Source organism: Ambystoma mexicanum, chromosome 5q (assembly GCF_040938575.1).
Source record: "Ambystoma mexicanum isolate Mex_15411 chromosome 5q, UKY_AmexF1_1, whole genome shotgun sequence".
Taxonomy (NCBI): domain Eukaryota; kingdom Metazoa; phylum Chordata; class Amphibia; order Caudata; family Ambystomatidae; genus Ambystoma; species Ambystoma mexicanum.
This window is the reverse complement of record NC_090933.1, coordinates 1,033,123,666-1,033,139,476: the sequence shown is the minus strand read 5'-3', so window position 1 is coordinate 1,033,139,476 and position 15,811 is coordinate 1,033,123,666. Positions and strand designations below refer to the sequence as shown.

The 15,811-nt window shown below is 49.6% G+C and overlaps 1 protein-coding gene across 1 annotated transcript in view; it reads left to right on the top strand.

Moving 5' to 3' along the window:
- EIF3H (eukaryotic translation initiation factor 3 subunit H) overlaps positions 1-15,811 on the top strand; it is a 434,278-nt gene that overhangs the window by 334,687 nt on the left and 83,780 nt on the right. The window contains exon 6 of the mRNA XM_069621535.1: positions 2,531-2,651. Within this exon, the coding sequence (XP_069477636.1) occupies positions 2,531-2,651 (121 nt within the window). The remainder of the gene's footprint in view (positions 1-2,530; positions 2,652-15,811) is intronic.

The window sequence follows — 15,811 nt, the reverse complement described above, 5'->3', positions numbered from 1 at the left end:
CCTCTGTCCTCATCCTCCTCGATCTCCCTTCTTCCTTTGACACGGTCAACCATACCATCCTGCTCAACCGTCTCTGTGAAAACCTGGCTATCACTGATCAGGCTCTGGCCTGGTTGACCTCTTTCCTCTCAGATTGACCCTCCCAGGTCCAACTTGGGTCCTTCCTTTCATCTATCTTCCTCTCTACCTGTGGTGTTCCCCAGGGGTCTAACCTCTCGCCCTGGCTTTTCAACCAATACCTGGCAACTCTCGCCCACTGCAATGCCACTTTCTGCTCAAATTTCCATTGCTATGCTGACGACACTCAACTCATTTTCAGGCTGCCCTCTGCCACCTTCTCTCCCTCTCATCTCTGATTGCCTAACTGCCATTCAATGATTGGTGTGCCGCCAATGATCTTTGTCTGAATGCCAGCAAGACGGCGATCCTCCTCATCGGCACACCTTCACCATCCTTTCCCCCCTCACTCTCTGGGTGGCCTCCCTTGGCCGCCCTCCTACCCCCACCTGCGAGGCTAAGAACCTCGGGGTCATCTTTGACTCCACCCTTGCCTTCTCCACCCACATCTCTGAGGTCTCTAAAGTCAAATTTTCGACTGCACCTCCTCAGAGGTACTCTGCTTTTCCTTTCCTTCCCAAGCTTTGGTTCTCTCTAGCTTGGACTATTGTAACAGCCTCTTTCTAAATCTACCTGCCTCTACTCTCCGCCCTCTGCAACTAATCCAGAACAGGACTGCGAGACTTGATCTTGGCCTCAAGCCCTGGGATAGTATCTCCAGCTCTGAAATCTATCCATTGGCTCCCAGTGGGTGCAAGAATTAAATTCAAAACCCTATGCTTTGTCCACAAGGCTTTCTGGGCCCTGGGTCCAAAACACCTTCAGCTATCCCTCCGCAAATTCCTCCCCTCTCGAGCTCTTCGCTCCTCTACCTCCAACTCCCCCAGGGTCAGTCGTTTTTCAAAGAAACGAACTGGGGGTAGATCTGTCTTCGGCTGGGGCCTCACTCTGGAACAGCCTCCCTGCCACTCTAAAAGTTGAGGAGAACCATCTCCGGTTCCGGAAGCACCTCAAGACCTTCCTCTTTTCTTCTGCCTTCGCTCCCCTTCTCCCCTGCTGATCAGTCCTCTCTTGGCACCGTGCACCTGGCCACCCTCTGTCCTCCGGGCCCAGGTACCTGCTCACCCTGCCACCTTCCCGCACTGCCTGCGGGCCACCCCTTGCACTGGGGTCTGGATCTGTACCCATACAGCCCCCCCTCCCCTTTTTCTTCCTGCACTTATCAGACCTACCTTGTTTGCTGCCTTAAACCTAGCACTTGCAAATTGCTGGCTGCACTAAAACTGTTTGCCTTTATTATCTGTTTCTCCTCTGCTTCGCATTTTCCACTTCTTCCCCTTTCCATGCACTTTTCCCCCTCCCCCTCTCCCATGCACTTGAGCGTTCTCAATGTCACTGGGTCTAGTAAGATCGCTGTTTTGTTCTCCCCTGTTCCCCTCCCTTGCCTTGTCGCGCTCTGAAACAGTTGTGTACGAGCGCGATAGAAATAAAATATATCCTGGAAATTGAGCTTGCAAGGAGAATCGAACCACTGATCCAGGGGAAGGGAGTTGTTCCCCTGGAGTAAATAAATAGTGAACCTTTTGATGCAGCAGCAACCCTTTTGTTTGTGAAGTATCAAAACCAGGGTCAGGGAGAATGCCACTCTAGGAGGAGGGAGTCATTCTCCTGGACCAAGAACATTGGCGCAACACGTTAGCTCAGGGGTGGTTGAGGGACAGAGATGGGGTTTTTTGACACAGGCCGGTGGACTTCTTTAAGTTAGGAAGACATCCTGACAGACCCATACGCACTTTAATTGAGGCAGGGAAACCCCCCCCCCCCTTAGATATAGGGGAAGAGGTTTCTCTTGACTTTATACTAAATCTGTCTATAGCAATCGCTATGCCACTTGTCGGTCTCCTCCTTCTGCACTCTTACATAGGGATATTTGCATACTTTTCCTCCAACACCACTGAACAGAGTAATCCACAAAATGCACCAGGAGTACTTGACAAGGGTTCTAATAGCTCCAATGTGGGCCCGTCAAACAGGGTATTCTCACCTCCTCAAGATGTCGGTGTGCCCACCCCTGAAGTTAACCTGCCCGTACAACATGTCACAGAATCGGGGGTTAATCCTACATCCTTAGACAACCAACTTAGCAGCATGGCTCCTTAAGTCAAAGTTTGGATATCTTAATTCCTGAAAACGGCAGACCCAATCCGTACCCTATTAAGAAAGGCATAGCCTTTATATTGCGCTCAGGCCACAATTGAATAACTGAGAATACAGCTAGTGTTCCAAGAGTAGCCCCAACTATACGCCTGGTAAGAGCTTAAAACAACTAAATCTGGTTGTGGCTTTATATATGTACAGTGTCGGAGTTTAATAGCTCAATGGTTGCTTTTCAAATCATTCCTTTGAAAGTACGCTGTTTGAAGAAAATCAAGTAATATTGTGTTTTTGTTTTTTTTTCTTTTCTTTTTTTTAGTAATCACCTGGAGAAAAGCTTGCAGTTGCTTATGGACAGAGTCGATGAAATGAGCCAAGATATTGTTAAGTTCAACACTTATTTGAGGAACTCCAGCAAACAGCAGCAACAAAAGCATCAGGTTGGTGCAATACAGCCATTTCAAAAGCTAATTTTTGAGCTGCATTACTGTCAGTGCGCACAAAGTGGGGGGACACAAGACTTCTATCAGCGGTAAACTTAAGATTATTTTAATTTGTAAGGTGTAAGGAATGACCAAATGAAAGTTGTATCAAAAGGGACACTTAAGGGGGAGGTGTTAAAGAGGGGATAAAGATTACTTTTCTTGCTTCTCAAATAGTGTTTAATGAACAGCTTTTTAAAGATCTTACAAAATCAGAGGCGGCTTGACTGTGGCCCTTGCTTCAATGTCTATCGTAAGCCTTTCTTTGGGTTGCAGGGTTCCCAAACACATGTTGGTTTACAATGCTTGAGCTGTCTGCAGGCCAATACGGTCATAACTGGGAGAAAGTCTGAAGAATTCTGATAGGACGAGGCAGTGGTTGAACTTCAACGCTGGTGTGCTCTGCCAGGGTCTCAGGATTGTCCTTGTCTGCGGACTACCTTTTTTGCTGGTCTGTGGGATACACTGTGACAAATGTACTTCTGCCCTGCAGGCGTACATGGTTGAGTAGAGGCTAAAGCGCCTACTTGGCTGTCACACTTCTACAAAACAAGAGCTAACACAATCCTAAAGGTAAAACAGACAGTTAAGCGATACGCTGTCTGTCTTTTGTGGTAATGTGGGCCGCAGCAAGGCTAGACTCTCAAGAGAGCTGGGAATGTGGTTCAGTAGCAACCCAAACAGCAAAGTATAACTGTCCAAAACAAAGTAATGTCCAGTCAAGGTGCTATAAAAAAAAATTCTGATGCTTGTTAATCTGCTTAGAATCACATGCTGTGCACATAGTCTGAAATCTAGTGATAATCGCACAGTATTGCATCTTTCTTTCGAGAATAGAAAGGGGACGTTGACAAGGCGTGCCCGTAACACTGTCCCCAACGTGATGTGTAGTGTACCCAAAATCCCTCGGATTGTTTTTTTTTTTCCGCCCAACTAGTTGGTTGCTTTATGCGGAGCTCAAAAGTTATATTGTTGTTTCATAATTTCTTTGCCCCACGACCGGTGGTCGTCTAGCCTTTTAGGGTGAATTCTCAAAAATGTGCTAATTCCCTCCACGTTAGAGACCCCCAGCAACTTTGCTGGATTTTGAGGACTTGATTTATTTAGCTGGAGAGAGTGAGACCCTTTTTTCCCACTCATGTATTTTAGTGTGATTTTATACACGGTTTCTTTTTGGTTATGGAGTCTAACCAACTCCATAGGCATCATCTTTTACAATTGTGTCACAAAGCACCTTCATTGCAGTGCCACAGGGAAGTCTTGATTTCCCAAGGTTTAAATACCTTCTCTGGGATCATCTACTGTTTCCCATAGCAGTAAAGTGAAATTGACTTGCTAGACCCAGCACACCCTATCTTACAATAGAGTGCTGGAGGGGTTACTTAGAATCCCCTGTGTCTAAATGCTCATGTAACATTTGTTACCCTTTCCTCAATTGACTGGCTGGTGGCAGTGGTTTAGTTTTAAACTACCTAGGTTTGCATTTACCGTGACTGTTCGCGGCCCGGTAACGTTAACCGCTGGAGCTATCTTTTTCAAAATGGCATCCAGCCATCCTTGCTAAAATGGTACCCAGTCTTCTTTCTTCACCAGGTCTTTGTGGAAAGGTCCTTCTAGAGTTTTTCTCTGGGAACATGCGCACGCTCTCCCGAGCTTTCTTTGGATCATCTCGGTGTCACCTGCTGCACCCTCCACAGGCTGGGCTTCTCCCTGAAATTCAAGAAGTCGCACCTGAAACCTTCCCAACGGCTCCAGTACATCGGGGATGTGTTGGATACGTCCTTGGAAGTGTTCACCTCCCAAGGTACGGGCTCATCACATTGTGCAGGTGGTGGACAAGTTTCAACATGCCCAGAGTCTCCCGGCTTTGGAATTCCTAAGGTTACTCGGCCTCCTGGCTTCCTGCATTTTTCTGGTGCCAGAGGCCAGGCTGCGGATGAGATCCCTGCAATGGGTCCTCGAGATGCAGTGGTCGCAGTTCCCCGGCAAGATGACGGATCCTGGTCAGATCCCATGCTTGGTCTCCCAGAACCTTCTGTGGTGGGTGAACGAAGGTAAACTGATGAAGGGGGAACCGTTTTGGAAACTGTGGCCACAGGTGACTGTAGTGACGGACGCTTCCCTCACAGGATGGGGTGCTCATGCCAACAACTTGACCATCAGCGGCCGCTTGTCATCGTCAGAGTCCAGACTCCACATCAATCTGTTAGAGCTGAGAGCCATCAGGCTAGCCCTGAAGGCTTTTCTGCCCTTGGTACGGGGGAAGTGTCCTGGTCATGACAGACAACACAGTGGCCATGCATTACCTCAACAAAAAAGGGGGTGCAGTTCAACTGGCCGGCGACGAAAATGCAGCAGTGGACGCTCCGAGCAGGCAGTGGACCTACCTGTTCCTTTCTGGTTCTTTTTCTGGTCCTCCTTCTCCAGATGCCTCCTCTTTGACTCTCCCTTGGCTCCTCAATCAGCTGCAAAGTGTGTCTGGGTTGACAACCCTTTAACTGATTAATGTGGACCGATTTCTCTTCTGCCAAATCTCCTTTGAGGATGCAGATTCTGTAGGCGACAGGTGAATTTTTATCTACAATTTCAAAAGGACCGTGCCAGCTAGGGAGAAATTTTCGCTCCTTAGTCTGGCTCCTTTTGAAAATTGTACAAGTAGACCCTGTGTTGTACTTGGTATTCCTTTTTGGTTGTTTTTAAGTCGTATTGAGTCTTCATCCCCTCTGTTTTTTGCAGAGTCAGCTCAGCGTACGCAAGAGCATGTTGAAGGTGTCTTCTCAGATTCTCAACATATTCATGTGTTGCAGAGGTGTTTCAGTGTCTGCTCTTGTGTTCTATAGAGCAGATGCTGAGGTAGCACCATCCTTCACCCAGTCATGAGCTCTAATTGAGACATTTTGGTCGCAGACAAAGGTGTAGTTCGAAGGGATTGTGTCCTCCGACGTATTCCTTATCTTAGATAGAAATCCTTCAGCTTTGCTGGCCTCGGAAAATTTTTTCGCCAGAGGGCGCTGCGCGTCGATGATCGCCGAGTCGATGACCCTCGACGGCCTCCGTGCCGACGTCGACGTCATCCTGCCTATAAAGGCCGCGCGCAGCGTCCGTTGCTCAGTTCCGTTTTTCCGCGCTTCGTTGTGCCTCGGAACACCGTTGCTCAGTTCTCGTCAAGATAACGTATATAATAACTACTATTTACCTCGATATCGATGGCATCCTCCTCCGACCCGACGACCCCTCGGTCCGGTTTCAAAAAGTGCCGAGACTGCGGGAAGAAAATGTCGTTGACGGACCCTCACAGGGTCTGTTTGTGGTGTCTGGGAATCACGCACCAGAGTTCGGAGTGTGAGGAATGCCTTTCCATGACGGCGAAAGCCTTGAAGGAGCGTAGGGGGAAGCTCGAGAGAGGTAGGTCAACTTTAACTTCCTCGAAAGCTTCTTCGGTAGAGTCGAGACGTTCGTCTCCTCACCATAAAAAACACTCTCGATCTAGATCACGAAGTGGCTCCCACCACTCGTCGACATCGAGACACTCGAAGAAGAGACGTAGGAGATCCCCTTCGTCATCTTCGTCGAGTTCTCCTGAGAGAGTTCATTGCCCCACAAAACGCAGCTCGCAAGCTGAGTGGGAGGAATTCAGGAAAAAGATGCTAAGCGTCTTCGAGAAAGCGGCCTCGTCCCCCTCGAAGACAGCTGAGGGTGATACCCCGGGTAAAAAACCCAAAAAATCTAAACGCCGCGAGTCGCAGTACCCGGCGGAAAAGTCAACCCGAAAGCGCCTCGAGCCATCGGGAGATAAAGCATCATCGACGCCATCGTCGAAAACTCCTTCGAAACAGAGGTCGGCGCCATCGACGCCGTTGTCGAAGGATTCATCGGCGCATCAGTCGATCGAGTCGACGCCGACGTCGACGCCGATATCGACGCCGGTGAAGGAAAGAACCACGGCTACTCCACAGCCAACGGTTAGACAAAAGACCTCCGACTCGACGCCGAGAACGTCGACGTCGTTCTCGAGCAAGACTCCGATCCTTTCGAGTTCTTCGAGGCCTAGTACACATTTCTCGACGCTTTTCACGGCGCCTTCGAGTACTTTCACGTCGGTGTCGACGACATCGACGTTTTCAAGGCCTGTGATGATGGCTCCTTCTGCATTGGAAATGGGGTTTATACCATTCCAAAAACCAATGTATCCCCCTTTAACCTCGATTTTTGAGGAAAGGGAGGATTCAGACCAAGATATTGATTTACAGAGGACCACATCACCAGAGCCAGAGACTTTCGCCTCTGAGGAAGGAAGATTAAAAAATCTTCAGGATGCACTTCAGGAAGCTAGTGGCTTGGACACTTCTCCTGAAGCAGAATTTATCAAACCAGACCCAGGAGAACATGCGGAGACTCCATATAGAGCTCTGATGTCTAGAATCATAGAATTTATGGGTTGGTCTGCACCTTCTCCTGCCTTTCAGCAGGATGACCTCACTGACATACTGGACAAGGGCCCACAGGAGGATCCTGTGGTTCCATTTCACTCTGCTCTACAGAGAAGGATTTTGACAAACTGGGAAACGCCAGAAATTATCCCGGCAGTAAATAAAAAACTGTCAACAAAATACAGGGTGGCTAGTTCTGACCCTGAATATTTGTCAAAACACCCTACTCCTGAGAGCTTGGTTGTACAGGCTGCAACCTCATCAGGCAGCACATCTGCATACCCCACTGCTCCGCAGGATAGGGATGACAAAAAGTATGATGCCATGGCTAAGAAGGTTTTTTCTGCCTGTAGCATGGCGTTAAAGTCTATTAACGCGACCTGTACGCTCGCTAGGTTCAGCCACACCCTTTGGGAGTGCGCTTCATCAGCGGCTGACTGCCTCCAAGAAGGAGAGGAAAGGGACGCATTTTTAAACATCATCAGGGATGGTAAAGATGCGATGTGCGAGACCCTACAAACTGGCCTAGATTCTGCTGACAGTATCAGCAGGGCCATGGCGGCAAGTACCACAATCCGCAGGCATGCGTGGTTGAGGAAGTCTGGTTTTGCCTCTGACGTGCAGACCAGGCTTTTGAATATGCCCTTTGACGGTTCTACCCTCTTTGGAAAGAAGGCGGATGACAGTTTGGAGAAACTGCAAACGTCCAAGGCAGCAGCCAAGTCATTGGGAGCTGCTATCCGTCAGAATACCTTTCGTCCTTCGGGATCATCGTGGAGAGGACGGTCCTTTCGTTACTATTCCTCATATGGAAGGGGCAGGGGACGACCGGCTCAAAGAGGCCAAGGAAGATTTACCCGTGGTGGACGGGGTAGGGGAAAGAAAGCCGCACCCGCAGGAGCAGGAGCCACTTTACCTTCGGCAACTGCATCAGCCGCTTCAAAACCACTCTGAGGTCTCCCCTCACAGAACACCAGTAGGGGGCAGGTTAACTCACCATCTGACGGAATGGCAGGCTATTACGTCAGATGCTTGGGCTCTGGAGACAGTGGCCCAAGGTTACTGCCTGCCCTTCCTACATATCCCTCAGAGTCATCCACCGGGGAACAACCCTTTGAAGCTTCCAGATCCGCTCCTCTTGCAGGAGGTTTTAGACCTGCTAGAGAAAGGTGCCATAGAACTGGTACCTGTAGCGGAAAGGAACAAGGGTTGGTACTCCCCCTACTTCATAATACCGAAGAAGGACGGAGGACTGAGACCCATCTTAGACTTACGGGAATTGAACAAATTCCTCCGAAAGGACAAGTTCAAGATGGTGACTCTCTCTCAGATCCTTCAGGCCCTCCAGCTTCAGGACTGGTTGGTATCTCTAGACCTCCAGGACGCTTATTTCCATGTGCCGATCCATCCCAGGCACAGGAGATACCTGAGGTTCGCAATTGGCAGCTCTCATTATCAATTTCGAGTTCTGCCATTTGGGCTAACCTCCGCCCCGAGGGTCTTTACCAAGCTAATGTCGGTTGTGGCTGCAAGTCTAAGGAGGGAAGGGATTCATGTCTACCCTTACCTAGACGATTGGTTGATCAGAGCTGTATCTTCGGAACAGGCTCAGAGACAACTAGATTATGTTTGCCACTTCCTTCACAAGCTGGGCTTCTCCCTCAATTTAAAGAAGTCACAGATGATACCATCACAGAGACTCCAATTCATTGGAGCAGTCCTGGACACTTCCCTGGGAAAAGCCTTGCCACCAGAGGTGAGGGCTCGAGATATTCTGCAGATGGTCATCAGATTTCAGAATGCCCAATATCTCCCAGCCTACGACTTTCTGAGGTTGCTAGGCCTCATGGCATCCTGCATATTCCTCGTGCCGGAGGCTCGCCTGAGAATGAGATCCCTCCAGTGGGCACTGAGAACTCAGTGGTCACAGTTCTCAGGAAGGATGACAGATCTCCTTCGGATCCCGGTCAAAGTAGCCCGAGACCTTCAGTGGTGGGCCTGTCGGGAGAACATCCTGAAAGGAGAAATGTTTTGGCAACCATGGCCGGAGATAACAGTAGTCACGGATGCCTCACTCACGGGGTGGGGAGCTCACGCCAACGACTTGACCATCAGCGGTCGTTGGTCTCCATCGGAGTCCAGACTACATATCAACCTGTTGGAGCTGAGAGCCATCAGACTAGCGCTGAAGGCTTTTCTGCCGTCTGTACGGGGAAGAAACGTCCTAATAATGACGGACAATACAGTGGCCATGCACTACCTCAACAAAAGAGGAGGCGTAGGCTCACTACCACTGTGCAGAGAGGCGATGCAGCTCTGGTTTTGGGCAATTCAGGAAGGAATCTCTCTATCGGCAATTCACCTAGCCGGAGAGAAGAACTTGACAGCGGACGCTCTGAGCAGGCAGAGCACAGTCTCTCACGAGTGGGAGATAGCTCAGGAAGTCCTTCAAGAGATCTTCGCCCTTTGGGGAACCCCTCAAGTGGATCTGTTCGCCACCAGTATCAACAGGAAGTGCGACAGATTTTGCTCAAGGGAATTTCCCCCGAGAGGAGCTCTAGGAGATGCGTTCGTAGTGGACTGGGAGTTCCCACTTCTGTACGCGTTCCCTCCGGTCCCTGTCATTCCTCAAATGATCAGGAGGTTGAGAAGGTTTCGGAAGACCATGATCCTAATTGCCCCGGATTGGGCCAGGAGAACGTGGTACCCGGACCTTCTAGACATGTCCATCTGCCCTCCAATTCGACTGCCATACAGAGAGGATCTTCTCTCGCAGAAGGAAGGTCAGGTTCTCCATCCAGCCATCAAGACCCTCAACCTTCACGCTTGGTGTCTGAAAGGTTGAGGTACAAGGATTGGGACCTTCCGGATGATGTTATGGAGGTGTTGCTTTCGGCCAGAAGGCCGGCAACTAAAACTCTATACCGCTGCCGTTGGAACAAATTTTGCAGCTGGTGCAGAGAAAAGAATATTGAACCCTTTTCTTGTGGTACACCTATGGTGTTGTCATTCTTACTTTACCTGGCTAATTCAGGCCTACAGGTTGGCACAATTAAGGGCTATCTCGCAGCGCTATCAATCTTTAAGCGCACTGCAGAGGAGCCTTCATACTTCAAAATTCCATTGGTAATACAATACCTAAAAGGATTAACTAATGTTTATCCCCCGAAACCTTTTCAAGTTCCCTTATGGGATTTAAACCTAATTTTAAACTTCCTAAAGGGTGCCCCTTTTGAACCACTACACTCTTGTTCATTGAAGCTTCTCACCCTCAAAACTGTTTTGCTAATAGCATTGACATCTGCTAGAAGGGTTAGCGAGTTGCAAGCCTTATCGTGTAAACCTCCACATACAATCTTTTACAAGGACAAAGTTGTTCTTCAGGTGAAGCCTAACTTCCTCCCGAAGGTAGTCTCGGAGTTTCACATCACTCAGAAGATTATATTACCTTCTTTCTACCCTCCTCCTCATCCGGGGAAGGAGGAAGAGAGACTGCACAGGCTGGACCCTAAGCGAGCCTTGAGCTTCTATATCAGCAGATTGGCTAAGATCAGACAAGCAGACCAACTCTTTGTAGGTTATGCAGGACATAAGTTGGGCCTTCCAATAACAAAACAAACCATCTCCAGATGGATTATTTTAGCCATTCTGGAGTGCTACAAATTGGCAGGAAAGGAGCCTCCTCAAAATCTAAGGGCTCATTCTACCAGGGGTATCGCAACATCCTCAGCCCTTCAAAGAGGGGTGCCAATTCGAGATATATGTGCGGCTGCCACATGGTCGTCCGCACATACATTTACCAAATTCTATAGCCTGGATTCCTCCTCTAGTCAAGAAACTAGATTCGGCAAGGCTGTGTTACACTCTGTCCATTCTGGAAGGGTAACATAACTTTTATTACTCCCGCCTCCAGTCACAATACCACTGCTATGGGAGTCTATCTAAGATAAGGAATACGTCGGAGGACACAATCCCTTCGAAGAACTAGTTACTCTTACCTTGTAACGTTCTTTCGATGGGATGTTCCTCCGACGTATTCCTTATCGACCCTCCCATCCATCCCCGCAGTATGACTTCCTGTGGGTTTGCAGCCTATGCTCCTTCAAGGTGATTAGTCTAATCCAAAAACATTACTGGGGACTACAAAACGGAACTGAGCAACGGACGCTGCGCGCGGCCTTTATAGGCAGGATGACGTCGACGTCGGCACGGAGGCCGTCGAGGGTCATCGACTCGGCGATCATCGACGCGCAGCGCCCTCTGGCGAAAAAATTTTCCGAGGCCAGCAAAGCTGAAGGATTTCTATCTAAGATAAGGAATACGTCGGAGGAACATCCCATCGAAAGAACGTTACAAGGTAAGAGTAACTAGTTCATCTGATGGCCATCAGGACAAGCGGTAATCGGATGTCCCATCTTGCCCCAGAATCTGCCACAAACTTGTTTAGACTGCTCACAATTGTTTTATTGTACCTCTTAACCCCCCCACTAGGGGACGACGGTATGCAATATGAAGTTTCCTTTTTACCCCAAGTATCTTGCACGACTTTGTCATCACTTCGCTGGTGAAGTGATTCCTCGATCTGACTCAATCCTTTGGGGTAGGCCAAAACACGAGAATATGTGGTTGATCATCAGGGCAGCTGCTGCTTCTGTCTTGCAATTTGGGGCCGGGAGACTTTCCACCCTTTTGGTAAACAAGCATGTTACTGTCAACATGTGCTTGTTCCCCCTAGATGAGCGAATCATGGGCCTGATGAAATCTACTTTTAAATCTGACCAAGGCAGTGTCATTCCCCTCTCTTCTGGTGAGTGAGAGTGAACTTGGCTGAAATTGTGCACACACAAGACACCCCTTCAAATATTGGTTGAAGTCCTGCCCCATGTGTGGCCAGTATGCAACCTCCCGATGACCGGCTGTGGCCGTGTCATGGGTGTGACTTAGCATCAGACTTCGGAATGAGGTAGGTACCACCCACTTGTCAAATCCAGAGATGAAGCTCCTTACCAACAAACTGTCTTTGATTGGAAACATTTTGGGACACTTAATCAACCCCCTGAGGTCCTCTTTCCCAATGTAATCGGTATTCATCAGAGGAAAGTTCTCAGGGTCCTCAATGTGTTGATAAAATGTCCCAATAATCGGATCCCCTGTTTGTGCCCTAATCAAATCAGCATCGGGGGTCTCCTTACTCCACTGAGCAGTTGAGTTCATTTTGAGCATTTGTCTGGCACCTAGTGACAGCAGTGACCTAGATTTCCCCCAACAGGGGCTCTATCTCAAGGAGATCCCCCTGGATGACTCTGGTTATGGCCATCTGATCAGCTAGGTCGTTTCCAGTTTTGTCTGGCCACTCTATTCTGGAATGACCCTTAATCTTCCAATAGATGGTCATCCCATTAGAGGTGACCAGATCAATATTTTGTATTAGCTTGCCATGTTTAAGCAGTTAATCAGCATACAGCCTGCCTTTGGTTTTCCAATTAACCATGTGCTCCACGAACCAGTTACAGACATAAGCTAAATCTGTGATTATGACCAGTTTGTGGATTTGGACGGCAGTGAGGATGGCCTGATGAACTGCTATCGACTCTGCCACCTGACTACTGCAGGGACCGATTTTGTATCCAGCGGAGGGCTGTGGGGCATTATTCACCCAAGCCTTCCCAACGCCGGCCACCAGTTCCTTTTCCCCATTGTCAACATGTCAGAGCACCCATCCACATAAGCTGTGGGTATTCCCTGGCACGTGTCTTCATAGACTTTGTGCAGGGAATTCAGGTACGCCTCCATGTTGTCCTGGGTTTTAAGACTTCTCCAGCATTGGATCTTTCATGGATTCACATGCTTTGAATATTCCCCGTCGTCAGGCTGGGAATCCCCGGTACATTATATAGACCCTTTCCCGTAGGAAAACTTTTTCGACGCTTTTGCGTCCTATCCACCTCGTTTTGTATCATGCGTGCCCGCACCGTCAGGACGTCATGATATAAATACAGGACCCGCCCCCGCGCTCCCTCAGATTTCAACCGTCTTTCAAAGTAGTGGGATCCTCGTGTTTACTACTAGTGAAAACTAGGTTGTTTTTTCTGTTTCGCTTCGGCGAAGTTCAAATTCTGGAGAATTATGTCTGGAAAAGCGTTATTTCGCCCGTGTGCAACATGTGGCCTCAAAAAGGTTTATGAAGGAGACGGCCACATGGACTGTATCTACTGTCTCCACCCGCACCACACGGCGGATACATGTGAGATATGCCAGGGTTTCTCCCAAAAAACCCTTAAGGACCGTAAAAGAAGGCTGGTCGACTGGCTTAATGACGGAGCGGGTGCCTACCCGGCTTCGGAAGTTGGCTCCACGGCCTCCAGGAGCAAGTCGGAGCCTCCATCGAAGAAGGTACGGCCAGCATAAATTCGCGCTGAGGACAAGCATAAGGGGAAACATGCTGGATCTTCCTCATCACATAAAAAGCCCTCCTCCTCCTCCTCATCATCTAAGACGGAGAGGCTAGCGCTGTCAAAATCCTCCTCGGGGGACCGTCGCAGGTCTTCCATGAGTCGAGATGCTTCAGCCGGGAAGTCGGCATCGAAATCGACAAGGAAGTCTAAGGGCTCGACGACGACGACTTGCTTGTCGACCTCGGTGTCATTGACGATGCCTATTACCGTTCAAGCAGCAGCGGTTGCGATTCCTTCGTCGACGGAGACTCAGTCTATGGCTTGGCTGCCAGAGGTCTATGACCCGATCCCCCTTGAGGTCTTACTGCAGCCAGACACGGCCTGCTCGGCGGAAGGGGAAGGTGACACGGTTCTGAAGCCATCGGATTTAGGCTTACGGCCTTCCACTTCGGCGGCGACGACGACGAGTGCGAGCGGGGGTATGGTACCTATATCATCCACGTTACTGACCCCCCAGACGGTTTTGTCTCTGGATGTGCTTAATACTCTTCAGAAGCTCCTGCAGCGGCTGGATACGCAGTTCCCTCAACCTGGGACGTCATTGTCACTTTTGTCTGTACCTTCCGTCGACGAGCAAACTTGTACGGCTCGCTCGACGACTAAACGCCCATCGGCTCCCCAGGCGGTAAAAGATAGTCCTCGAGCTCAGGAGGAGGGCGAGTTGTCGGAGTCCGACTGTATACTGGGTGACTCGGGGTCAGACATCTCCCTGTCGCCGTCGAGGGACCCAACATGGAATTCGGATGTAGAGTTAGAGTCTACGAGGAGCCAGACACAGCCATCTCCCCCGGATGATGTGGGAGCCTTCCATGCAATGATGGGAAAAGCTTGTTCCGAGTTCGGCTTGATTCCTGAGGAGCAGAAGAAAGACTGTTTCCTTTTTGACCATATGGGTCAAAGGAGAAAATCGGTATTTGCCATCCCAATCCTGGACCACGTGTGGCAAGAAGGTCTCAAGACGATGCGCCATCCGTTCTCGGAGCCAGCCATAAAGGGACGGATCGAGAAAAAGTTTAAAGCTCCGGAGTCCACTCCAAAATGTCTAACATCACAGCCTCTGTCTGACTCGGTGGTGTCGGCGGCAGCGGCTAGGAAGGCCAGGGTCCAGAAAAAATGTTCAACGCCACCCCAAAGCGAGGCTAGGAGGCAGGACGCGTTTGGAAAGAAGGTGCTCTCGGTCGGAGCGACGACAGTAAGAGCAGCCAATTCCTTAGCGATCGTGTCACGATATGATGGGGATATGTGGCACAAACTAGCCCCTATCCTAGAACACCTGCCAGACGAACACCGGAAAGCAGCTATGTTAATGGTGCGGGATGGCGAAGAGGCCTCGAACCACGCTATTAATATCGCAGTTGACCTAGCAGAGTCTGGCTTCAAACAAATCAACCATGGAGTAGTGCTTCGTCGACAAGCGTGGCTCAAATGTACTACTTTCCGTCCTGAAGTCCAGTACAAAGTCCTTGACATGCCATGCGAAGGGGAACACCTGTTTGGCGAAAAGGTTGATGAAGCGTTGAAAGGGATGAAAGAAGACACGGATACTGCTAGGTCCCTCGGCGCCCTTCAAACGGGTAGAAACTTTCGCTCTTTTCGCCCCTTCAGGGGTGCTTCTGGAAACTCCCGCTTTGGAGCCTCGAGGGACCGTGGATTTAACAGGCCCTCGTACTCTTCACAAGGGTTCAGACGAGCGTCCCAGTCGGCACGTAGAAGCAGGGACTATCAAGCCTCCAGGCGGCGAGGCTCGGGTCCGTCGTCAATGAAGAACAAGCAAACCAGCAACCAATGACGGCCTTCGGAACGTCCTGGGGGGTCGAGTCTCATCACTTCGACCGATGGAAATGCATCACCACAGATCGATGGGTCCTAGACACGATTCGCATGGGTCATGCGCTACAATTCAAAGACAAGCCTCCGCGTCTTCCTCCTTTATTCTCGACACAGCCCCACCTCCGAATCCTACGACAAGAGGCGGCGCTTATGTTGCGAAAAGGGGCGGTAGAGAGAGTTCCTGTGGCACAGGAAGGACGAGGAGTTTATTCCAGGTTCTTCGTTGTCAAAAAGCCAAACGGCAAATGGAGGCCCATTCTCGACCTGAGGGTACTCAACAAGTGGCTAAAGAGCCTAAAATTCAAAATGCTAAAGCTCCAAGAGGTTATCAGGTCGGTGCAACCCATGGATTATCTATCATCACTAGACCTTCAAGATGCTTATTTTCACATCCCAATACGCC